The sequence below is a fragment of the Podarcis muralis genome, chromosome 5 (assembly GCF_964188315.1).
Source record: "Podarcis muralis chromosome 5, rPodMur119.hap1.1, whole genome shotgun sequence".
In the NCBI taxonomy this organism is placed as follows: Eukaryota; Metazoa; Chordata; class Lepidosauria; order Squamata; family Lacertidae; genus Podarcis; species Podarcis muralis.
This window is the reverse complement of record NC_135659.1, coordinates 2,702,567-2,727,886: the sequence shown is the minus strand read 5'-3', so window position 1 is coordinate 2,727,886 and position 25,320 is coordinate 2,702,567. Positions and strand designations below refer to the sequence as shown.

At 45.8% G+C, this 25,320-nt stretch overlaps 1 protein-coding gene across 1 annotated transcript in view; it reads left to right on the top strand.

Moving 5' to 3' along the window:
* The window catches only part of LAMC2 (laminin subunit gamma 2), a 53,649-nt gene that overhangs the window by 18,672 nt on the left and 9,657 nt on the right, over positions 1-25,320 (top strand). The window contains exons 3-16 of the mRNA XM_028732222.2: positions 140-275; positions 368-460; positions 2,754-2,890; positions 4,456-4,575; positions 6,923-7,112; positions 8,200-8,309; positions 9,079-9,300; positions 10,662-10,832; positions 12,274-12,477; positions 12,667-12,803; positions 13,858-14,014; positions 18,321-18,526; positions 18,905-18,984; positions 20,087-20,224. Of these exons, the coding sequence (XP_028588055.2) occupies positions 140-275; positions 368-460; positions 2,754-2,890; positions 4,456-4,575; positions 6,923-7,112; positions 8,200-8,309; positions 9,079-9,300; positions 10,662-10,832; positions 12,274-12,477; positions 12,667-12,803; positions 13,858-14,014; positions 18,321-18,526; positions 18,905-18,984; positions 20,087-20,224 (2,101 nt within the window). The remainder of the gene's footprint in view (positions 1-139; positions 276-367; positions 461-2,753; positions 2,891-4,455; positions 4,576-6,922; positions 7,113-8,199; positions 8,310-9,078; positions 9,301-10,661; positions 10,833-12,273; positions 12,478-12,666; positions 12,804-13,857; positions 14,015-18,320; positions 18,527-18,904; positions 18,985-20,086; positions 20,225-25,320) is intronic.

The following is a 25,320-nucleotide window of genomic DNA, read 5'->3' as shown; positions in this document are numbered from 1 at the left end:
GCAGGAGAGGAACTTTGCACAATGGAACTGAATGACTACTGCAGCAACTCTCCTTGAGTTTCCTTGGAATAGCTATAAACCTGATGAGAGAATCATAAATATTGAGCCCATTGCTGTCTCTACTACTCCTTCTTCACAGGTTCTTTCAGTGTACAGTGTGATAACCAGGGACGGTGCCACTGCAAACCTGGTGTGACAGGTGATAAATGTGACCGATGCCAGCACAATTTCCATTCCTTCTCAGAATCTGGCTGCAGAGCTGCTGGGCAAATACAGTAAGTGCTGTCAGGTGTGTTTGTTGCTGGCTAATGTGTTCCAATGAGGAGTGTGGAGCTTCATTTGAAAATGGTCCTTTGATTTTTCTCAGGAATTGTGATTGTGATCCAGCTGGCAGCACGGGCCAGTGTGTTTCAGGACGTTGCATCTGCAAGGCAGCTGTTGAAGGAGTGCGATGTAGCAGGTGCGTGCACAAAGATTGCGTGGCTAAATGTTTTCATGGTGCTCAGAGTTGTCATGATCAAGGAATCCACTTGGTAGCTCAAGTTGCTCTTCCACTTAGCATACAAACCCAACAGAAATGTAGCTTTCTCTCTGACTCAGAAATGGAGGCTATGTGGATTGAGTTCAGCGTGCAAGCATGGAATGTGGAATCTAGTGCCAGTGTTTTGGATACTGAGAACTTCAGTTTCCGCTGAGAAAGCAATGTGTCTTCTGTTATATTTGGAAATGTAGGTCTGTGGTGTCTGGTTGGCCAGAACAGAGCTTCAGAAGCCAGGAAGGGGGCTTTCAGTCTATGCACAGCTATACAACTTTCAGCCTTCATCCTTGCACTTCCCCATCCTCCTGCCTCTTCTGCCCACTTAACCCCAATCTCCATTCCATTCATATTATTCCTTCCATTTCATTCTTGCCTTTTGCTGTGTTCAAACATTTTTTTTTTTTTTGCATTTGTATTAGTTGCTTTGGCGTGTATGGGGTGTTAAGGGAGGGGTAGTACCTCTGGAGGATACGTCACACTCCTTCTGGGATACTTGGTCCACCTGTGATTCCCAGCCTGCACTCACCTCTCACCTGTGGCTTCTAGAAGCTATCAGCATGCGTCAGGAACAACTTTGACTGACCAGCTAAACCAGGTGAGGGTAGGTTTGGTCCTGCTCATACCAAAACCACAGGCACTAGAAACGCTGACCAGAGGGGAGAGCAAACCCAATCTAAGCCTATTACATAGCCAGTTCAGTGCATGATGGGCTAGTAAAACAGGCTGGCTTTGCAATGTGGGCACTGCTATGTCATTAGTTGTGGTAGTGATGATGATTGGAATTTTCTGTGCTAATCTGGATAGCAGCATAGCATACCCTCCAACATTTCTTTGATGAAAATAGGGACGTCCCATTCCATAATGATAATTTTAATATTATTTATACCCCACACATCTTACAGGATTGCCCAAGCCATTCTGGGCAGCTTTCAATATATATATATAACATTAAATGTTAAAAAAAAAGTCCCTATACAGGATTGCCTTTATGAAGCTCGGGGGTCGGATAATTCCATACCCTCCAACATTTCCCCAATGAAAATAGGGAAGTCCTAAGGGAAAGCAGGACATTCCAGGATCAAATCAGAAACTAAGACAGCTTCTCTAAAACAGCCCTGGAAAATTGAAGGGTCTGACATAGTGGTAGCCCACAATGGGCCACTGACAAATAATTAATGGAAAGTAAAAAAGCGTAACACTTTTATTTATGATTTAATGGCAGCCCTGACTCACGTCACTGTTTGAGTCCATGCTGAGGCCAAAATGGCATGTGCACAAGTTGCACTGAGCTCAGCACATCACAGATCCACACCTTACATTAAAAAGCACATCCAGCACACATTTAAATCTCATGACACCCCACAAAGAATCCCTTGAACTGCAGTTTGTTGCTGAGAATTATAGCTCTGTGTGGGAAGCTACAGTTCCTCGGATGCGTTTGGGGAAGTAATGTACTTTAACAGTGTGGGTGGCGCTGTGGTCTAAACCACTGAGCCTCTTGGGCTTGCTGATCAGAAGGTCGGCGGTTCAAATCCCTGCGACGGGGTGAGCTCCCATTGCTCAGTCCCAGCCCACCTAGCAGTTCGAAAGCACGTCAAAGTGCAAGTAGATAAATAGGTACCGCTGCGATGGGAAGGTAAAGGCGTTTCCGTGTGCTCTGATTTCTGTCATGATGTTCGGTTGCACCAGAAGTGGTTTAGTCATACTGGCCACATGACCCAGAAAACTGTCTGTGGACAAACGCCAGCTCCCTCAGCCTGAAAGCAAGATGAGCGCCACAACCCCGTAGTCACCTTTGACTGGATTTAACCAACCAGGGGCCCTTAACCTTTTTTACTTTAACTGTGTGTTTGATGTGCTTTAAATGAATAGTGTGTATCTCCTCTCAAATCCACATTTTCACCAGATTATAGCACAGGCTAGAATCCTGTTTCTGTACCTTCTGGAGCAGTTACCTCAGTGCCTTTGTGTGTGTGGTGAGTGCCAGTCATTCTGTCATGAAGTCATCACTTGAACAAGAATGGTAGCACAGGATTTGTAGTAATGGCTGACATCAGAGCCATCAAGTTTTTATTGGCTGGAGGATGCAGCTATCCTGTCACAGCAGATAAAGCAGAGGTATCCGGATTGGAAATTCAGTATGTCAGCTTTCTGTGTGTGAATATGCATGCACAAGAGAATAATTGTGTGGTGTGTTAATTTATCTCTTGCACAGTTGCAAGCAGGGCTATTACAACCTAGATGCAGGAAACCCAGAGGGCTGTTCTCGATGCTTCTGTCATGGGCACTCAACAGCATGTTCCAGCGCAGAAAATTATAGCACCCATAAAATCACCTCCACCTTCGAGCAAGGTAAAAAACTTCACTGGGGTTTGCCTTTTCTCTTTTTCATGATCAATACACTTGGTGTTGCACTGAACTTTCAATTTTACATTTTCTATTGATGCAGGGAAACATTAGCTGCCTCCATTACCAGACTGAAGTTTGTTTGCTGGTGATGAGGTTTGCCAAACGGAGAAGCAAAGCAATAGGACTAAACAATCGCTTTATTTCTTAAAATCAGCAGCATAATATTATGTCAGGGACGCGGGTGGCGCTGTGGGTAAAACCTCAGCGCCTAGGGCTTGCCGATCGAAAGGTCGGCAGTTCGAATCCCCGTGGCGGGGTGCACTCCCGTTGTTCGGTCCCAGCGCCTGCCAACCTAGCAGTTCAAAAGCACCCCCAAGTGCAAGTAGATAAATAGGGACCGCTTACTAGCGGGAAGGTAAACGGTGTTTCCGTGTGCTGCGCTGGCTCACCAGATGCAGCTTGTCACGCTGGCCACGTGACCCGGAAGTGTCTCCGGACAGCGCTGGCCCCCGGCCTCTTGAGTGAGATGGGCGCACAACCCTAGAGTCGGACACGACTGGCCCGTACAGGCAGGGGTACCTTTACCTTAATATTATGTCAGTAACATGATCTGGGAAGACTTGGGTGATATTTATGCAAAATGCCTAAGAAAGTGGTTCCACTTATATTCTTTCTGAACCAGCAAAGTAGCTGGGAAATGGCAAAGGAGCTGAATCAGTGATAAAGTCATAATGTAAAGGAAGAAGACAAATGGATCTGAGTCTTTGTGTGGAATGCAAAAATACTTAGCACTGGCCTTGGGTCAAAATTGCTAACTTTGTTCCAGTTTATACAATCAGAAAGTTTAGAATAGCTTTTCTAGGATCAGAAGAGTTTTAAGGAGATGCAACTGGAATGACAGAAACATTATTTAGCATGGTTGGTGCACAGCTTTCTCTTGTCCTCCCATGACCATCTTTGGTCAAACAGGTTGTGGAGGTTTCTGATGCAGTATAGAAACATGTTGGCACAGATGATAATCAGTGTTTGCACATAATGGACAATGCTGGCTCTGGCACACTACCTTCATCTCTCTAGAAAACTGTTGTGTTTCTCCAGCTCTGGAATGCACATTGCAGCTGTAGAGTGCATGTCACAAATGCCCCACCCAAAAGTATTGCAGATAGAAAATGAGCATATTGGGGAGAAGGCTAGGTTGATTCTCCACCCCCACCCCAACATGCTAGTTTTCTAGGTGTGGGGGAGGTTTCTTTTCATGGGTCAATATTCAAGTGCTCAGCACTCTCACCAGCAACTTGAAGTACTTGCTACAGTCCAGAAAGCTTTACTGCCTGATTCTACTTACTGTAAAAATGGGTCCTGTGACCTCTTGTGATACAGTGCTTTCCTACGCATATGACATCACTAGTCTGTCATGAGCTTGGAGACATGGCATATCTTTCCTTTGGACCATGTAATATGAAAAGAGCTGTTTGTTGCTTCTTTCCTCCAATCACATTTCCTGAATCGTTGGGTATGGTTGGATTTCCAGCTCATTTTAATTAGCTGTTGGTTTCCTTGTATTCCAGGTGATGAAGGTTGGCAAGCTGAAGGAAATGGGTCTCCTTTGCAGCTCCAGTGGTCTTCACATTATAAAGAAGTTTATGTGGCAGCAAGAAGGCCAGATCCCATCTATTTCATGGCTCCAGGTGTGTGTTTCCATACCCCGTGCTGAACAGGAGCAGCCACAAGGACCATTGAACTTCACTATTTATTTGCCAGTATTATCAAATGTCTCACGTATTGACACCTGTTGGTCCACTTACATGCAGAAATCCTAGTACAGATTCTTGCTGACTTGTAGACAATTCTAACACTCAAGTTAGAACAGGAATTGCTCTTAATTCTGGATAATTTCCTTCTGCCCCATTTTAAATGTGTGTTGAAAGTGTGCTTACAAGACTAGGTTGAATTTCCAGAAAACGTGGCATGGTTTTAGGTAGGCAACCTAAGGCCTGTGGGCCGGATGTGGCCCAATCGCCTTCTCAATCTGACCCACAGACGGTCCAGGAATCAGCATGTTTTTACATGAGTAGAATGTGTCCTTTTATTTAAAATGCATCTCTGGGTTATTTGTGGGGCAAAGGAATTGGTTCTTTTTCCCCCTTCAAAATATAGTCCGGCTCACCACATGATCTGAGCGATGGTGGACCAGCCCACAGCTGAAAAAGGTTGCTGACCCCTGCAATAGATCCATTCATTATATCCTACCCCCACCCACAAATCCTGAAATCCATGGCTGGAATGTCACTTTCCTCATGTCTAGAACCATGGAATTGTAGATGACCCAAGGGTCATCTAGTCCAACCCCCTGCAATGCGGGAATCTCAGCTAGAGCATCCCTGTCAGATGGCCATCCAACCTCTGCTAAAAAACCTCCAAAGATGGAGAGGATGGAGAGTCCACCACCTCTCATGGGAGTCTGTTCCCCTGCCAAACAGCTCTTACTGTCAGTAAGTGTTTCCGAATATTCAGAACCTCCTTTCTTGTACTTTGAAGCCATTCCCTCGAGTCCTACCCTCCAGAACAGTAGAAAACAAGCATGCTCCTTTCTCCATGTGACAGCCCTTAAGATATGGCTATCATATCTCAGTCTCCTCTTTTCCAAGCTAAACATACCCAGCTCCTTCAAGCACTCCTCATAAAGCTATGTTTCCAGATCCTTGATCATCTTGGTCACCCTCCCCTGCACACGTTCCAGCTTGTCAACATCCTTCTTAAATTGTGGTGCCCAGAACTGGACACAGTATTCCAAGTGTGGTCTGACTAAGGTAGAATAGTGGTACAGTACTGTTACTTCCCTTAACCAGGACACTATACTTCTGTTGATGCAGCCTAGAATAACATTCACTTTTTTGCTGCTTGTGGTTCACCCCTAGATCCTTTTCACGCGTACTGCTAGTGAGCCAGGTGTCTCCCATCCTATATTTGTGCATCTGGTTCTTCCTGCCTAAGTGCAGAGCCTGACATTTGTCCCTATGGAAATTCATTTTGTTAGGTTGGGCCCTGTTCTCCAATCTGCTAAAGTAATTTTGAATGCAGATTCTGTCTTCTGTGCCATTAGCTACCCGGCCCCCCAGTTTGGTGACATCTGCAAATTTGATGAGAATATCTACAAGAAAACAATACCCAAAAAGATGCCTATAGCGTCCTTAAAATGAATACAATTAAGGAGTATGGGAAAGCAAAGATGACCTTCTCAAAACAGAAATAATAAATCTTCAAAATGCACCTAAGTGTGCACTGAATCATTTTGGTTGATATGAGCTACTTTGAAAGATTTCTATCTGATAAGTGGAATTCAAATTAAATAAATAAGCAAGCATTTAACCATAAAATTAGAGCCCACTGACAGCCACATGTTTTTTTCTTTTTTCATTTTATTTTCAAATATTTACAGGCTACCCGTCTGAGTTCAATTCATGAATGGTGATTCACATAATAAAGATTCAGTACACTATCCACAATACATAATATACAAACACAATATAATTCTACAACAATCCCCCAAATTAGAAAACCAACATTAATTTTAAAAATCCATATGCAGTCCATGATACAAAGCAAACTTTTCATAGCAAAACAATTAAAGGAAACACATCTCAGTCTTCATAGCAGTCAGTCACATGAAACCCACCTGAAACAGGTCTTCAAAGCTTTTGGAAAGAATTGGAGTGTGTTAGCCTTCTGGTAGTCAGATGAGAATGAGTTCCAGAGCTGTGGGGCCACCATAGAAAAGGCCCTTTCACTTGTGTCATCCACAATGACCTTAGTTGAGAGCAAATTTTGAAGCACTCCATTCTTAGTCTTCATGTTCAAGCAGGCTGATATCAATGGGATTTAGGTCATAGGTATTGATGGGGTCCTTTGAAATTCTCCTTCTATACCGAAGGCTAGTCCTGTCAAATCAAGGTCAACAGTGGCACAGGTCACATTTGCATTTTACTTGCAAATGCCACACTTTGACCTTGTGTTTCTTTTGTGTGTATTTTGTAGCCAGGTTCCTTGGGAACCATCAACTGAGTTACGGCCAAGAGCTGTCTTTTGATTATCGTGTGAACCGACCTGGACGTCACCCTTCACAGCATGATGTAATATTGGAAGGAGCTGGTTTAAGAATCACTGCCCCACTCATGCCTAATGGAAGGATGTTGCCTTGTAAAGCCAGCAGGACCTATACATTCAGGTAAAATGCTTAGGACGTAAGAGAACACTCATATGTCAAACCCTCCAGTGCAACTCAAAGCAATGATAGACAAGTTTTCCTCAAAAGTAGCTTGCCCTCCGCTACCAATCTGCAACGTGCAACTTCTGGAGATTTGCACATGCATCCTTAGATCATGCTCTCAGTTCACACAAAGTAGGGTTGAGGCCCTCAGTTCCTAACCAGTGCCTGACATGAACTGAATGTGTACCTTGTACATGTCCCAGAATCCTCTTCGATGGGCAGCAAGTTGTCAGCACAGAAAGTGTTCCAAGAAGATGGAAAGCTTGAAAACTGCTGGCTTTGGCTATTGCTTACCCAGGAGGATCTAGTTGCTGTCCTTCAAGTCATGAAAATAACATCAGCAAAGTCCAGTTAAGCTACCTGAATCAGAGAAGTTGCCTACATCAATTCCTGGTCCATAAACCCACTTTATTTCTTTTTAACTTAAGTTGTCTTTAATCACTTTTATTGTGATGGATTCACCTAATGAGCCCTCTCAGTGGAAGCCTTGCACAAGGACTCTGGCTTGCACAACAGTGCTTCTCCCCCTTGTGCCCCCTGCCTCCCCTGAAATTAGCGGAAGGGGTGGTCAGGAGAACCCCCAGAACAGCATTCTTCTCTCTGGCAAAGTGGAATACTTGCGCAGACAGGACTGGAAGAGTGTGATGTTGAATTCCAGCCATTGTTGCTCACGTTGCAACATGTTCTGATGGTAAAAAATATCATTAAGGAAACACAAGTTGCACTCTGGGATTACTGAAGAAAGCACTGTTTGTGAAGAGCTAAATGCTGAATTTTGTATTTGCTTTTGATTTCACTGAATCTTGGAGTAAACTGAATTTTATGCTCCTGTCCACATTCTGTGCTTCCTTGGTCACAGAGTGTTGTTGTTTTTCCATCTGATTTGCAGTTCTGGCCTTTCCCTTTGATCAGCAGTTCAACAGCAGTGTACTGTAATCTTCCATGGGTCTAAAAATTCACTCCTCGTTGCATTTTGTACACAAGTATGGTGGTGCAGAGACTGCTCATATAACTTCTCGTGTCTTTCATCACCTCCTGCACTCAGGTTGGATGAGCACCCAAGCAGCAACTGGAGCCCTAGGCTGAGCGGCAAAGAGTATCGCCAGTTAATGGGGAACCTGACAGCTCTTCGGATCAGAGCCACTTATGGAGACAGTGAGTTGGGCGTAGGATAGTGAAATCTGGGCTAAAGAATGGGTCATATACATTTCTTCTGATTATTTATTACTTAACTGTTTCTGTCTTCTCTTATAAACCCTACTTTATAGTTGTTTCCTCTTTTCAGGTAAATTGCATTTCTGTGAAGGATCAAAAGGTAGCCACTCGACTGCCTGGTGCGGGGGGCTGTCCTGCAGCCGGGGGTGGGGCAATCCACACGTGGCGGGGGGGGGGCAAGCTTCTCCTGCGCTTGGAGCCTCTCCGCCGCCTCCCCCTCAGCTGTAGGGTGGCTGAGGGAGAGGCAGTAGGCAGAGGCAAGTCCCATGCTGCCATTTCAGGCAGCGTGGAACCTGCAGGCCCCTAAGCCACCACCTCACTCCTAAAAAGTTCCATGAGCCCATTTTTAAATTTTTTATTTTAAACTCATTTTGTCAACCCCCCTCAGTGTTGACACCCAGGGTGGATGGCACCCTCCACACCCCCTTCCTCCGCCACTGCAAAGGGAGGGGGGACAATAGAATATCTGATTCCAAGACCGTCAGCAAACTACAGTTCCCAGGATGCTTTTCAGGAAGCACTGATGGATAAATTGATATAAAGCAAATGTACCATGGTAGCTTCGATGTGCCCCACATCCGCTCCCAAATGTCAGCTCTGTTCTGATTTAGACATGATCCAGTTGAGATACTGGGATATGTGGTATTTTATTATGTCGTGTTCTTGGGGATATTCACTATAATGTTCTTCCTTTTTTCTTTTTGCTCAGGCACAGGGTACCTCAGTAATGTCCTTTTGGATTCGGCACAGCCAACCTCTGGCACTCCAGCATCCTGGGTGGAGCAATGTGTCTGTCCAGTTGGCTACCAGGGGCAGTTCTGTGAGAAATGTGCCCCAGGGTACAAGAGAGAGGATCCTGCTGGACTTGGTGCTCTCAGCAACTGTGTGCTCTGCAGCTGCCAGGGAGGAGGAATCTGTGACCCAGATACTGGTAGGATCAACCACAGTCAAAGAGCCTATTATTGTGGGCAGACAGATTGTTTATTTATTTGTTTGGGCAACAAGCAGGTCTCTTAATATAAAAACCAAGTAGCTCACTTAGAGCCATTTTACACGGTGATCCAGTTAGGGATCTTGTTCATGTGATGGAAGAATGGGCATGAGAAGCTCCCACTTCATGTACAAAGTAATGTTTTGCTGGGATGGCACATGTGGATATGCATGCAGCCATTCAGGATGTACGTAGTGCCTATGTTGTTGCTAACTCGTGTGCACATGGGGAGGTGTGTGATGGATTGTGTTGCATAGATAGGATCCCCACCAGGATGGTGCGTGAGAAAACCCTCTGGGTCCTGAGAATCTCAGTTGACTTCTAAAGATTTCAGAAAGGAAATTCAGTCCATCGTGTCTTGAAGTCAACTCTGCATTGAGAGTTCCTGGTAAAATCTCAGCAGACATAGTCCTGGAGGGGATTTGGGTTGATATTTGTTGGGATGGAGGTAACCTTCAGGCACTGGAGCAACACAGCATGGGAAATGCTTTCCCAGGGTTACATCCCGTGCTGCTGCTGCTGCAATGTCTAAAGGCCCACCGCCACAGGACAAGGGCCCCAGAGATACAGGTCTCTGCCTCTCTATCACTGCCTGGCCCAGATTGGATGCAGTGGGTCATATCTAGTGTTAATCACACTTAGACCCATTGAAACTGGCAGTCTTAAGTCACACCAATTTATTTCAATAGCTCCCATACTGACAAATCATAGAATTGTACAGTTGGGAGGGGTCTCAGGGGTCATCTAGTCCAACCCCTGCAATGCAGGAAACTCGGCTAACGCATCCCTGACAGATGGCCATCCAGCCTCTGCTTAGACACCTCCAAGGAAGGAGAGGCCACCACCTTCCAAGGGAGACCATTCCACTGCTGAACAGCTCTTACTGCCAGAAAGTTCTTCCTGATGTTTAGTCAGAATCTCCTTTCTTGTAACTTGAAGCCATTGGTTCAAGTCCTACCTTCCAGAGTAGGGGGAAACAAATATTCCCTGCTCATGCTGTAATGTCTATAGGGCATAATGCAAAGAACTGAATTTAAGGTTGGAGGAATGAGGAACTTGGGGAACTGAAATTGACAGCTCTTGCACACCAACTTCTACTTTAATGTTCCCCCTTTCCCCACAGAATCTTTACTTTACTGTCATATTTTCAAACATTTATTTACGCAAATGAAACAAACCTTAAAGCCAGGACTCTCAGGGGTCTAATGCAAGGTGTGCAAAGAGCCTCAGGCAATGGGAAACATATATTGTAAAGCTCCACTCTAACCAGCTGCTCCTTTTCTCTTTCTTCCTCCATCCAGGAGAATGCTATTCTGGAGATGAAAGCAGTGCCACCTGCCCAACTGGTTTTTACAGCTTCCCCTGGAGCCCACAGAGCTGCCAGCCATGCCCGTGCCGAGGTGGCCAAGGCTGTTCGGTGCTGCCAGGGACACAGGAAGTCATTTGCAGTCATTGCCTTCCAGGAGCCGGAGGTAATGCCCATATTCGGATGGTTAACCAGACTGCATGTTCTTCTTTCTGAGGCCAGCTTTTCTTTCCCTAAGGAAGGACAGGAGCATAGCAAAAGCTGTGTTGTGTGCACTGTGTGTCCCAGCGATAAAACGTTCGTGACAGACACAGATTTGTGAACCTGAATCTCCACCACTCGTGCAAAAATCTGCAGGGGTAAGATGGGATGTGGGAGAGGGGCATTTAACTCTTTTCTGCACCCCCCTTGTCCACCCAGCCCCTCCCCATCCGGATTCCCAGCTGCATGCTTGAAGAAAGGCGTTCAGCTGGGTGCTGGGATCGCAGAGGAAGAGCTATGTGCGGGATAATCGTTAAGCTTCCTTTACCCCACCACCCACCACTTCCTTCCTTCAAATTGCACTTCCCACCACCACTTTTTCAATATTCTGTGGAGACTTGGATTTCTAGGCCCAGGACCTCGCTATGCCTGTGCTGTACCGTTTCAGAGAACATGTAGGACAGACTTCCTCAGCCTCGGCCCTACACCTCCCATGATCACTAGCTAGCAGGACCAGTGGTCAGGGATGCTGGGAATTGTAGTCTCAAAACATCTGGAGGGCTGAGGTTGAGGAAGCCTGATGTAGGGGATCATGATTAAATGCACTGCAATGAAGAAAAATAATGGAGAACAGAGGGAAGAGTTTTTTGCCAAAAGGGGGGTGGGAATGCACCCGTATACTATCCATTCACATATAAAACTAGCATTGAAGGGAGAAGACTAGATTATAACATTTGCCCTGACATCTGTTTTTCAGTGTGGAAGGAATGCTTTTGCATGTAGGCACATTAGCCATGTGAACTCACAGCACCAACACAGGCAGACCTTGACTCAGGCAGGGAAAGAGAAGGACCATAATGAAATCCACATTCCCCACCTCCTGATTCTCATCAAATTTAGTCATTGTCAGTGGGCCTGAGCTCTAGGCAGCTAGACTGAAGATGAACCAGGATTTGCACCAGGGTGCTGTAGTCCAGGGATAAAGTCAGAAGTCAGAAGCCAGAGAGTTAGGGCTCCTCCAGACTGGTGCATTTTTGAATGTGGCATCACATGGATACAAGAAAAGTGCATACGAGGAAGCTTTGTACTGGAGCATCCACGCATTATTCAACTTTATAAGTTGTTATGTGGTGCTTAATGTAACGGCATCATTGCTGCCTGGAGGGCCACTCTTGCATTATAGCACAACTAAACCAGGAGAAACCTCCCCCCCCCCCCCGCATGCCATTTGTGGTACTTGCAACAATTTTTGTGGACAGTTCATAAATGGATTGTGGAAATTAAGGGTGGAGCAGGACTGTAGGCGCCCTACGCTCAGGACTGCCAGCATCGTGTTCAGAGGCAGTTCGTGCATTGCTTGTTCAAGGCATCATTTGCTTGTCCTTCCTTCTTCCTTCTCTTCTCAGGCTCTCACTGTGAGCTTTGTACCGATGGCTATTTTGGCGACCCCTTGGGTCAGAACGGCCCGGCACGTCCCTGCCAACCATGCCAGTGTAACAGTGTTGACCCAAATGCTTCTGGGATTTGCAACCACTTGACAGGAGAGTGCAAGTGCAAGGACGGATTCTTTGGAAATCCTTTATCCATCAACCCAGCAGAGAAATGCCGAGGTATACATCATCATCTCATGCAAGTCAATGCCAGCTTCAAGGGCATCATTGTTACCAGCAATGCACACCCAAATAATTTTATAAGAATTTGAACCAAACTGGGTTTGGAAAATATGAGAGATAATATGCATTTTGAGATACATTATGTTTATCCCCTCCTGACCTTATGCTTTTTCTTCCTCTACGCAGCTTGCAATTGCAATTCTGCAAGTTCTGAGCCATCACGGTGCCACAGTGATGGGAGCTGCATTTGCAAGCCAGGGTTCGAAGGGCGGAGCTGCGAACTTACCCGTTGCCCAGCCTGCTACAACCAAGTGAAGACTCAGGTTGGCTTTTCCCTCTTGCACTTTCGTTACCAAAGACTATAGCTATCAATTGTGTACGAAATGTCCCTAGCCAACACCCTGCTCTCTGCTTTGTTATTTGGGTGCAGAACAACTAGGATTGTTAATGCAAAACCTCCCACTGGAGATGGGGGAGAAATTTAGTTTGGTTCACATTTTAATGTGAGCCTATCTAATTCCAAAACAATATGCAAACCAAAACAAAGCTATGCTTTGAAATTCACACTGCTCCGAATTTCTCAATGCAGTTTTCCAACCAAAAATATGCGTTAGGGGAAGTGTGCATAAAACCGCATAAGTAGTGAAAATAACTTTTAAAATGGGGGCCTTGCAAACAGTGTAATCTGCTGCCTGATTAATTGAGGGCATCTGCAATGAATTGTGTCATATTTTACTGGAACTAATTAATCTCAAAAAGGTTAGGAATCAGAAAAGAAAAATAAATAAAGCTCCTTCTATTTTCTTCCTGGAGAATGGTTTGAAAGCACAAATGCTAAACGCCCTGAGACCTCTGGGTATAGAGCGGTATATAAATTAATTTAATCAATAAATATAAATATAAATTTGTTATTGTTTAGTCGTGTCCGACTCTTTGTGACCCCATGGACCAGAGCATGCCAGGCACTCCTGTCTTCCACTGCCTCCCGCAGTTTGGCCAAACATAAATATAAATATATAAATAAGCCAGCCAGCCAGCCAGCAAACAAGCAGGTCTGTCCCAGTAAACGTCTTGGATGGGATTCTCCTAGGAATTGCATGTAGATTATTTCAACCCTTTGGAGGAACAGCAGAGCACAAATGCAATAAAAATATTTAAGATGACATCTAAGTAGTAACTTCTTTTAAATTATCATTATTATAACCTGATAACATTAAAATATTAATTATTTAGAACTGGAAGCTTCTTAGGCACCTGATTTGAATCTTCCACACTGCATATTTTTGAAGACTCTGGAGCTGCTAGCCAAGTCTTTGCATGCCTTGTATTCATGTCTTTCCGTTCCTCGCTCACAGAGTTCTCCTACCTTGTTTCCAGGTAGACCAGTACCTCCAGCAACTGCAGGGCCTTGAAGTGCTGGTCTCTCAGGTTCTTACTGGTGGAGAGTCAAGAGATAACGCAGAGCTGGAGAGGAAAATGAGAGAGGCAGAGGAGATGCTCCAGCAAGTCCTGCGGGATGCCCAGAGCTTACAAGGTAACTTGAAGTCTTTCGAGATCCCTCTGGAATGTGACATATCCTCCAACTTTTCTCTGATGAAAATAGGAACGTCCCATTCCATAATGATAATTTTACTGGGTTGCCCAGTCTGGGCAGCTTCCAACATTAATAATAATAATAATAATAATAATAATAATAATAATAATAATAATTTATTATTTGTACCCCGCCTATCTGGCTGGGTTTCCCCAGCCACTCTGGGCAGCTTCCAACAAAGATGAAAGATACACTAAAATTTCACATATTAAAAACTTCCCTGAACAGGGCTGCCTTCAGATGTCTTCTGAATGTCAGGTAGATGTTTATCGCTTTGACATCTGATGGGAGGGCGTTCCACATGGCGGGCGCCACTACCGAGAAGGCCCTCTGCCTTGTTCCCTGTAACTTGGCCTCTCACAGTGAGGGAACCGCCAGAAGGCCCTCGGAGCTGGACCTCAGTGTCCGGGCAGAACGATGGGGGAGGAGACGCTCCTTCAGATATACTGGACCGAGGCCGTTTAGGGCTTTAAAGGTCAGCACCAACACTTTGAATTGTGCTCGGAAACGTACTGGGAGCCAATGTAGGTCTTTCAAGACCGGTGTTATATGGTCTCGGCGGCCGCTCCCAGTCACCAGTCTAGCTGCCGCATTCTGGATTAGTTGTAGTTTCCGAGTCACCTTCAAAGGTAGCCCCACGTAGAGCGCATTGCAGTAGTCCAAGCGGGAGATAACCAGAGCATGCACCACTCTGGCGAGACAGTCCGCGGGCAGGTAGGGTCTCAGCCTGCGTACCAGGTGGAGTTGGTAGACAGCTGCCCTGGATACAGATTTGACCTGTGCCTCCATGGACAGCTGTGAGTCCAAAATGACTCCCAGGCTGCGCACCTGGTCCTTCAGGGGCACAGTTACCCCATTCAGGACCAGGGAATCCTCCACACCTGCCCGCCTCCTGTCCCCCAAAAACAGTACTACTGTCTTGTCAGGATTCAACCTCAATCTGTTAGCCACCATCCATCCTCCAACCGCTTCCAGGCACTCACACAGGACCTTCACCGCCTTCACTGGTTCTGATTTAAAAGAGAGGTAGAGCTGGGTATCATCCGCATACTGATGAACACCCAGCCCAAACCTCCTGATGATCTCTCCCAGTGGCTGCATGTAAATGTTGAAAAGCATGGGGGAGAGGACAGAACCCTGAGGCACCCCACAAGTGAGAGCCCAGGGGTCTGAACACTCATCCCCCACCACCACTTTCTGAACACGGCCCAGGAGGAAGGAGCGGAACCACTGTATGACAGTGCCCCCAGCTCCCAGCCCCTCAAGACGGTCCAGAAGGATGTTATGGTCGATGGTATCAAACGCCGCTGAGAGATCCAGCAGAACTAGGAAACAGCTCTCACCTTTGTCCCTAGCCCGCCGGAGATCATCAACCAGTGCGACCAAGGCAGTTTCAGTCCCATGATGAGGCCTGAATCCCGACTGGAAGGGATCCAAATGGTCCGCTTCTTCCAGGCGTGCCTGGAGTTGTTCAGCAACCACTCGCTCAATCACCTTGCCCAAGAATGGAAAATTTGAGACTGGGCGATAGTTGGCCATCGTGGCCGCATCTAAAGATGGTTTTTTAAGAAGCGGTTTAATAACCGCCTCTTTCAGCGGGTCTGGGAAGGTTCCCTCACGGAGGGAAGCATTCACCACCCCACGAAGCCCATCGCCCAGTACTTCCCGGCTAGCTTTTATAAGCCAGGATGGGCAAGGATCCAGGAGACAGGTGGTTGGCTTCACTCGTCCAAGCAGCCTGTCCACATCCTCGGAGGTAACAGATTGGAATTGATCCCACACAACTTGACTAGACAGGACTCTAGCACTCTCCCGCCCTGGCCCTGCTCCCACGGTGGAGTCTACTTCTTCCCGAATCTGAGCGATTTTATCTGCAAAAAACTTTGCAAAATCATTGCAGGAGACCATGTGGCCCATACCGGGCCCCGATGTCGCAGGTGGTTCCGCTAAATTGTGAACCACCTGAAAAGTCTCCTGCTGCTGTTTTCTGCAGATGCAATAGAGGCGGTGAAGAAATTCTTCTTCGCCGTCGCGATCGCCACTTGGTAGGCTCGACGTTGAGCTCTAACCTGTGTCCGGTCAGATTCGGAGTGAGTTATCCGCCACCGGCGCTCTAGCCGTCTCAATGATTGTTTCATTGCCCTCAGATCCGTGGAAAACCACGGGGCTCTCCGGGCTCCATGCAATCGGAGAGGGCGCTTCGGAGCCAAACAGTCAATAGCCCTGGTTAACTCCACATTCCAGCGGGCCACCAGGGAATCGGCTGAAAGGCCATCAACATGGGATAAAGCATCCCCTACCACTCTCTGGAAACCATTTGGATCCATTAAGTGGCGGGGGCGGACCATCAGAATCGGTCCCACCTCCCTGCAGAGGGGATGGGTCGCAGAGAAGTCCAGTTGCACCAGGAAGTGATCTGACCATGGCACTTCTTTCGTTTCGCTTTTACTTAGTGTCAGATCACCAACATCCATAGAGGTAAACACCAGGTCCAAGGCATGTCCGTGGCTATGGGTTGGGCCAGACTTATTCAGGGACAGCCCCATGGAGGCCATGCTTTTCACGAAGTCCCGAACGGCCCCTTGTAAGGTCGTGTCGGCATGGATGTTAAAATCCCCTAGGACGACCAAGCTAGGTGTCTCCAGGAGAACATCCGCCATGACCTGAAGCAGCTCAGGCAGGGAATCCTTGGTGCAGCGGGGAGGTCGGTACACCAAAAGGAATCCTGTACTGCCCCTATTGCCCAACTTCTAGAACATGCACTCGGAAAACTGGGTCTTCCCAATAGGACGCCTGGTGCAAACTAATGACTAATGCAAAATAAAACATTATACATTTAAAAAACTTCCCTATACAGGGCTGCCTTCAGTCGGCTCGGGCGTGGGATAACTCCATACCCTCCAACATTTCTCCAGTGAAAATAGGAACATCCTAAGGAAAAGTGGGACATTCCAGGATCAAATCGGAAACTGGGACGGCTTCTCTAAATCAGGGACGTCCCTGGAAAATAGGGGCACTTGGAGGGTCTGATGTGATTATAAGAGAACTGAGGAAGAAAAGTGGCCGAGTGCAGCCACAGAGGTTTAAATAGATGTTTATTTTCCCCCATTTGAATCAATGGGATTTGACAATGCTTAATTTTGGTTCAATCATGTCCACACAAAAAAACATCAGTACAGTGGTACCTCTGGTTACAAACTTAATTCGTTCCGGTGGTCCATTCTTAACCTGAAACCGTTCTTAACCTGAGGTACCACTAATGGGGCCTCCCACTGCTGCTGCGCCGCCACCGCACAATTTCTGTTCTCATCCTGGGGCAAAGTTCTTAACCCGAGGTACTACTTCCGGGTTAGCGGAGTCTGTAATCCGAAGTGTTTGTAACCTGAGGTACCACTGTATCTACAAAAAGTTCTTAAAAGCAAAATTTTAACACACAACCCTCTTGAACACACAATATATTGAAGGCCTTATTTTTCTATCTCCTGGGACTTAATACTTTTAGAAGGCAGAAACAGGAGGACTGCCAGTGGTGTAAAAGTGTTCTAAAATGTGATGATTTTGTGAATGTGTGTATTCCCCAGCCCTTTAAATTGGTGGTGCTAGGCTTTCAACCAGAGACCTCCTGCATTCAGAGCACATGCTATGCCACTGAGCTGTGTCCCCCCGCCCACGGACTCTGCAGCCAGTGCCCTCCCTCTTCTTGTTTGTGAAGGCATGTACATATGTTAGTCACAATCCACACCCGCCTGTAGTTTATTGAGAAATACAGCATTTTGATGCATCACCTCCCCCCCAAAACCCCCAACTTTGATCCAATTTAAAAATGTTAGCCTTGCAAAGACATACTGTATATGCCCCCTCTCTGCCCAGTGGTATAGGCAGACAGCAGCTTGGAAACACATCCAGCCATACTGATGCATACAATGACTGGCTCGTGTGTGTTGCAGTGTAGCCGGGAGCGGCCTACTTTGCTGCGTCTTAAGCCAGTCATATGTACGCAGCCTTGGTCTTTCCCCTCAATTCCTGATTCATGTCATAACGTTAAGCAGTTTTCCATGTCTGTGTCCATTCTCTCCCCTGCTTCTGACTACTTAGTGAGAATATTCAGATGAACTCTCCTCTTCTCAGTGGGGATCTCCCCCAGATTGTATGAATTGTTTCTCTGTTTGTCCACCACCAACCATGCGCCCATTTATGTTGCATTCTCCAGCCTAATGTCAAACGTTATCCTTTCTTCATGTCCAAGCTTCTGACAGGTCCTTGGGGAGCCGCCTGTCCAAGATGAAAGTTCAAGAGTCCACCTACCGGACCCGGCTGGAGGAGATCACGGAGACTGCCAACAGGTTGCAGTCTTTGGGTGGTCGGTACCAGAGCCAGGCAGAAAATGCCAGGAAGCTTGTGGCAAGAGCTCGCTTGGATTTGGAGCAGAGCAAGGCAAAGATGGGAAGCGTGGCAAGTATCTGCGTTCTGAAAAACTGTCTTGTGCATTATTATCATTTGCCAGTGAAATGCCTAGCAAAGGGTGTGAGGTGCAATGTATCATATGTCTGTGGGACACGCTGCACACCCCTTTCAAATTCCTACCAGTGCTGCTCTGGCCTGCCCAATGCCAGGGGTCTGGAGACAGAGAGAAGAAATTAGAGAGAATGAGTAAAAACACTTTGAGATGCACTATTTTGTGCCTGGTGGAGCTGAGAGGCTTTTAGCTCTCTGGTGGGCTCTGAGGTTGGAAAGCCTAAGAACCCATGGGCTATACTGTAATCATAGTGTAATCATAGGATCCTCTGCTTCTTGGAAGCACACATTGATATTTCTCTCTCCCCCATGCAGATTATTCCATCTTTAGACCTCCCTGGAGGGTCAAACCAATTTTTAATCCTGGCACAAGAAGCCATGAAGTTGGCAAACAGGTGAGTTGCTAATAATCTTCACTAGGCTGCTCCTAACATACTTTCTGTCACTGGGCTTGGTGTTGAAAACATCAAGACCTAACATTTTAAAAAAGGAGCAGTAATTTTATAACAGTGAAGTGCAGATATGCTTACCAACTTGTCTTTGCCTTTAGACAAGGAAACTACTCCAATTTCCAGGGGTCTTCCGTGAAGGTAGTTTTAGGGTCCTTGTAGCTGCCAGTTCAGGGATGCGGGTGGCGCTGTGGGTAAAAGCCTCAGCGCCTAGGGGTTGCCGATCGAAAGGTCGGCAGTTCGAATCCCCACGGCGGGGTGTGCTCCCGTTGCTTGGTCCCAGCGCCTGCCAACCTAGCAGTTCGAAAGCACCCCCGGGTGCAAGTAGATAAATAGGGACTGCTTACTGGCGGGAAGGTAAACGGCGTTTCCGTGTGCTGCGCTGGCTCGCCAGATGCAGCTTGTCATGCTGGCCACGTGACCCGGAAGTGTCTCCGGACAGCGCTGGCCCCCGGCCTATAGAGTGAGATGGGCGCACAACCCTAGAGTCTGTCAAGACTGGCCCGTACGGGCAGGGGTACCTTTTAGCTGCTAGTTCATTCCCATTGGTGATGGCTCTCGAATGCCAGACCTTGAATTTCTGGTGGAAGTGGCATTGTTTTAACATATGTTAATCAGCAACTGCCAATTTCTGTGACCACAGCACACAAAGGACATGAGCCTGTTTCAGACATAAGAAAGCAAACCACGGGTTCCCAGGAAATGGTGGTTTGTTTAAGACTGGAAGCAAAAGCTTGCAAGCGTGAAAGAGAAGAAGGGGAGGGAAGAGGCAAAGCCAAAGCTTCCTGCCGTTTACATAGCAGGAAACACAGGTAGCTGCAGTTGTGGAGAGGATTTGGGAAGCTGATTTCACACACACAACTCTGCTTGTGGGTCTTGGGATCCAAGCCCTTGGAACCCTGCTCCTGGGATTGAGCAGGCTATAGAAACTTCTCCAAGTAGCTAACTATAATGCTGCATCATGTTATTTAGGTTAGAGACAAGGTGGGGTGCTGGCTGTGAATAATCCTTTCCTCCCTTTCCCATGTGGTCTCTTTTTGCCTTCTAGGCACATGCAGCTGGCAGATACTATCGAGCTGGCAGCCAGGGCAGCGGCAGAAGCCTCAGAGCAGGCACTGGGATTGCTGCAGTCATCTGCAAGTGGAGGAGACATCCTGGTGAACTCTGTGCCAGGGCTCCACAAAAAGTACGTCCAACTGTGCTGCTTTGAATGCTTTTTCAGTGCAGGGAATGTTCCCTTTCTCTTCTCGGTTGATTTCATGTCCCATCATCATTATTTCATGAGATTATTATCATGATTGCTAAAAGCATTTTGAAATAGGACTGGAGCTTTTCCTGGGATAAGGAAAACCCAGGTCATTTAATGTGGATAATAAGCTTCCTGTACCTCTTTTAATTCTCCATGGTTCTCCAAAAAGGAGCGCATGAGAAAATCTGGATTGAGGGTGAAAGTTAATGGAGAATTAATAGTGGTACAGGAAGCTTACTGTTGACATTAAGTGACAGTATTGATGAGGGCTTAAGCATTTCCTAGTCCATTGTTCTCTGACTGGGGTGCAATTCTTACCATAAATTGACCATTGTTGTCAGTAACACATAAGAGACAAGAGGATTTAAATGACAAGCTTGGAAAGTCCCCAATTCCCAGCTTGATTAAGATCCAAAAGGGGAATCCCAACAGGAAAAATGCTTAGTAGATTAAGAAAAGCACTTGCGTGAAAAGAATAGGCGAAACAAAGAAAACATGGAAGACAAGGGAGCGAGAGGTTAGTTAACAGGGGCTCCAAATCCTGTTTGGTGCATGTGATGAAGATGTAATGCAATTCCAAATTCGGAGCTGCTTACCACAATAATGTTTATCGCAAGGTGCAAAATATGTTTACTACCAGGATGCATGTCTTAATATAAAGGCCCACAAGATTGCAGATGGGAGTTGGAGCCTGGCAAGGTCTGCAAGGCCACATGTTCCCACCCCTGACGCAGAGACAGATTGCATCCCTCTGAGGGAGCCCTCTCATCAGGAGGTTGAGCTACCAGGTATCAGGCCGGTTCAGCACGAAGGATGCCTGTCACTGTACATCTGCTGAGCCCACGTCCAACTCCCAAGCAGTCTTCTCCAAACTGGCTCCCTCTGGAGGGCATCAAGACCTCCTGGCTGCCTCTGCTTGGTTGCTTTCACTTCTTTTTTTATGCATATATTTTATTTTGATTACGTATTACATATTACAAATACATATACATATTGCATATTCAAAAGAAAACTAGAGAAAAGAGAAAAAAAGAAAAACATAAGAAAAGCAAAACAAAAAACAAAAAACAAACATTTTCAGTTATACATCTTTACACCCTTTGGCTCGTCTCCCTGATTTGTAACTTGACTTCCCGCCTCCCTTAAACGGTTCCTAATAATTCATTACTTCTTGATGTCTGTATTCAATTAATAAGTCTGTGGAGAGCATTCTAATTGCCAGTGGGATTTTAATCTACACTAAACCAAGCTTAGAATGATCTCGATACGAATCCAAGGCAGACCTTTTAACATCACAGTAATCCAAGTTTATGCACCAACTACTGGTGCTGAAGAAACTGAAATTGACCAATTCTATGAAGACTTACAAGACCTTATAGAAGTGACACCAAAGAAGGATGTTCTTCTCATTATAGGGGATTGGAATGCTAAAGTAGGGAGGCAAGAGATAAAAGGAACAACTGGCAAGTTTGGCCTTGGAGTTCAAAACGAAGCAGGGCAAAGGCTAATAGAGTTCTGTCAAGAGAACAAGCTGGTCATCACAAACATGCTTTTCCAACAACACAAGAGACGACTCTACACATGGACATCACCAGATGGGCAGCATCGAAATCAGATTGATTATATTCTCTGCAGCCAAAGATGGAGAAGCTCTATACAGTCAGCAAAAACAAGACCTGGAGCTGACTGTGGCTCAGATCATCAGCTTCTTATAGCAAAATTCAAGCTTAAACTGAAGAAAGTAGGAAAAACCACTGGGCCGGTAAGATACAATCTAAGTCAAATCCCTTATGAATACACAGTGGAAGTGAGGAACAGGTTTAAGGATTTAGATTTGGTGGACAGAGTGCCTGAAGAACTATGGATGGAGGCTCGTAACATTATACAGGAGGCAGCAACGAAAACCATCCCAATGAAAAGGAAATGAAAGAAAGCAAAGTGGCTGTCCAACGAGGCCTTACAAATAGCGGGGGAGAGAAGGCAAGCAAAATGCGAGGGAGATAGTGAAAGATACAGGAAATTGAATGCAGATTTCCAAAAAATAGCAAGGAGAGACAAGAGGGCCTTCTTAAACGAGCAATGCAAAGAAATAGAGGAAAACAATAGAATGGGAAAAACCAGAGATCTGTTCAAGAAAATTGGAGATATGAAAGGAACATTTTGTACAAAGATTTCCATAATAAAAGACAAAAGTGGAAAGGACCTAACAGAAGCAGAAGACATCAAGAAGAGGTGGCAAGAATACACAGAGGAACTATACCAGAAAGAAATTGATGTCTCGTACACCCCAGGTAGTATGGTTGCTGACCTTGAGCCAGACATCCTGGAAAGTGAAGTCAAATGGGCCTTAGAAAGCATTGCTAATAACAAGGCCAGTGGAAGTGATGATATTCCAGCTGAATTATTTAAAATTTTAAAAGATGATGCTGTTAAGGTGCTACACTCAATATGCCAGCAAATTTGGAAAACGCAGCAGTGGCCAGAGGATTGGAGAAGATCAGTCTACATCCCAATCCCAAAGAAGGGAAGTGCCAAAGAATGCTCCAACTACCGCACAATTGCACTCATTTCACACGCTAGCAAGGTTATACTTAAAATTCTACAAGGCAGGCTTAAGCAGTATGTGGACCGAGAACTCCCAGAAGTGCAAGCTGGATTTAGAAGAGGCAGAGGAAGCAGAGACCAAATTGCAAACATGCGCTGGATTATGGAGAAAGCTAGAGAGTTCCAGAAAGACATCTACTTCTGCTTCATTGACTATGCAAAAGCCTTTGACTGTGTCGACCACAGCAAACTATGGCAAGTTCTTAAAGAAATGGGAGTGCCTGATCACCTCATCTGTCTCCTGAGAAATCTCTATGTGGGACAAGAAGCTACAGTTAGAACTGGATATGGAACAACTGATTGGTTCAAAATTGGAAAAGGAGTACGACAAGGCTGTATATTGTCCCCCTGCTTATTTAACTTATATGCAGAATTCATCATGCGAAAGGCTGGGCTGGATGAATCCCAAGCCGGAATTAAGATCGCCGGAAGAAATATCAACAATCTCAGATATGCAGATGACACAACCTTGATGGCAGAAAGTGAGGAGGAATTAAAGAACCTTTTAATGAGGGTGAAAGAGGAGAGCGCAAAATATGGTCTGAAGCTCAACATCAAAAAAACGAAGATCATGGCCACTGGTCCCATCACCTCCTGGCAAATAGAAGGGGAAGAAATGGAGGCAGTGAGAGATTTTATTTTCTTGGGCTCCATGATCACTGCAGATGGTGACAGCAGTCACGAAATTAAAAGACGCCTGCTCCTTGGGAGAAAGGCGATGGCAAATCTAGACAACATCTTAAAAAGTAGAGACATCACCTTACCAACAAAGGTCCGTATAGTTAAAGCCATGGTTTTCCCAGTAGTGATGTATGGAAGTGAGAGCTGGACCATAAAGAAGGCTGATGGCCGAAGAATTGATGCTTTTGAATTATGGTGCTGGAGGAGACTCTTGAGAGTCCCATGGACTGCAAGAAGATCAAACACATCCATTCTGAAGGAAATCAGACCTGAGTGCTCACTGGAAGGACAGATCGTGAAGTTGAGGCTCCAATACTTTGGCCACCTCATGAGAAGAGAAGACTCCCTGGAAAAGACCCTGATGTTGGGAAAGATGGAGGGCACTAGGAGAAGGGGACGACAGAGGATGAGATGGTTGGATAGTGTTCTCGAAGCTACAAACATGAGCCTGACCAAACTGCGGGAGGCAGTGGAAGACAGGAGTGCCTGGCGTGCTCTGGTCCAGGGGGTCACGAAGAGGCGGACATGGCTAAACGACTAAACAACAACAAGCCAAGCAACGCCCTGGGAGCCTATTTTTTCCATGTAATTTATGAAAACATTCATAGGTTGCTTTCACTTCCTGTTCACCTCCTCTGAGTGAGAAAAGAGTGACAAGTGTGAGGGGCAGGAACCAGGATAGAGAGGGCAGGTGAATGGGCAGGGGTGGCAACAGATGAGGGGGTGCTTTTGGGGGCAGCTTGCCCAAGCCCCTCCTTGCCCCCACAAACCTGGATCTGCTGAAAGGTGGCCGGGTGAGAGCAGGTTTTCCCTTCATCATAACTGATTCCCAGGCTCAGCATTGGCCTTTGTCTCTGTCAGAGTAAATGGCAGTGATTGACTTTTATGGGAGAAAGTTCTGTAGTGTGGTTGGTGAAACTATAATGGTGAAGCTTCTGGGGAGCCCAGCTTTAATTGGGACTCAGGTTTGCTCTTTCCATATATGCCGTGTCCTGTCCAGAGTTCTGCTTCTTACAGATGCTGAAATGTGATGGAATGTTATGGACAGGCTTTTATAGAAAGAATATGACCATGAGGCATGATTATGAGCTCCCATGGGACATATTACTGGTTATTTTGAATGAACTAAGGGTACTGTGTTTGTTATCAACCTTTTATATGCTGTTAAGTTGAATATAGCAGGGTATTAGAACCCTCCTTTCCCAGGAAAAAAAACTCCAAGAAAATGTGATGGAAATTTTCAGAGTTGGCAAAAACTAACAAACTAGATCTGATCAAGTCAACTGAATAGTTCATGTCACAGAAAACCGGGTGTTTAAGAGTGATGTTAAAACATGTCCCTTATTTTTATTATAATAACATATTATTTCATTTACTATACTTTTCATAATAATATATAATTATAGTAACACTTGCTATTTATATAGTGTGTTTTTAATATTCAAAGCTCCTCACAGACATATTTTTCGATAATTCTTTACAACAACTTTGCAAGGAGCTGAGACATTTGAGGCCACTTTGTGAATTCATGACTGACTTGAGATTTGAACCAAGTGATTTGTGCTGAATTATGATGAAGAATAAACTATCAGATGCAGAAAAGTCTCAAGTAGTATTTCACAATGGACTCACCTTGCATTGCCTGCACAAGAGTCTCTCCTTCGAACAGCAAAAGAGATCATGGAGGTTCCCCTCTGGCTTAGTGGGGCTCTCAGAATTAGAAGACAGTCAATGACTGGCTCCTGATC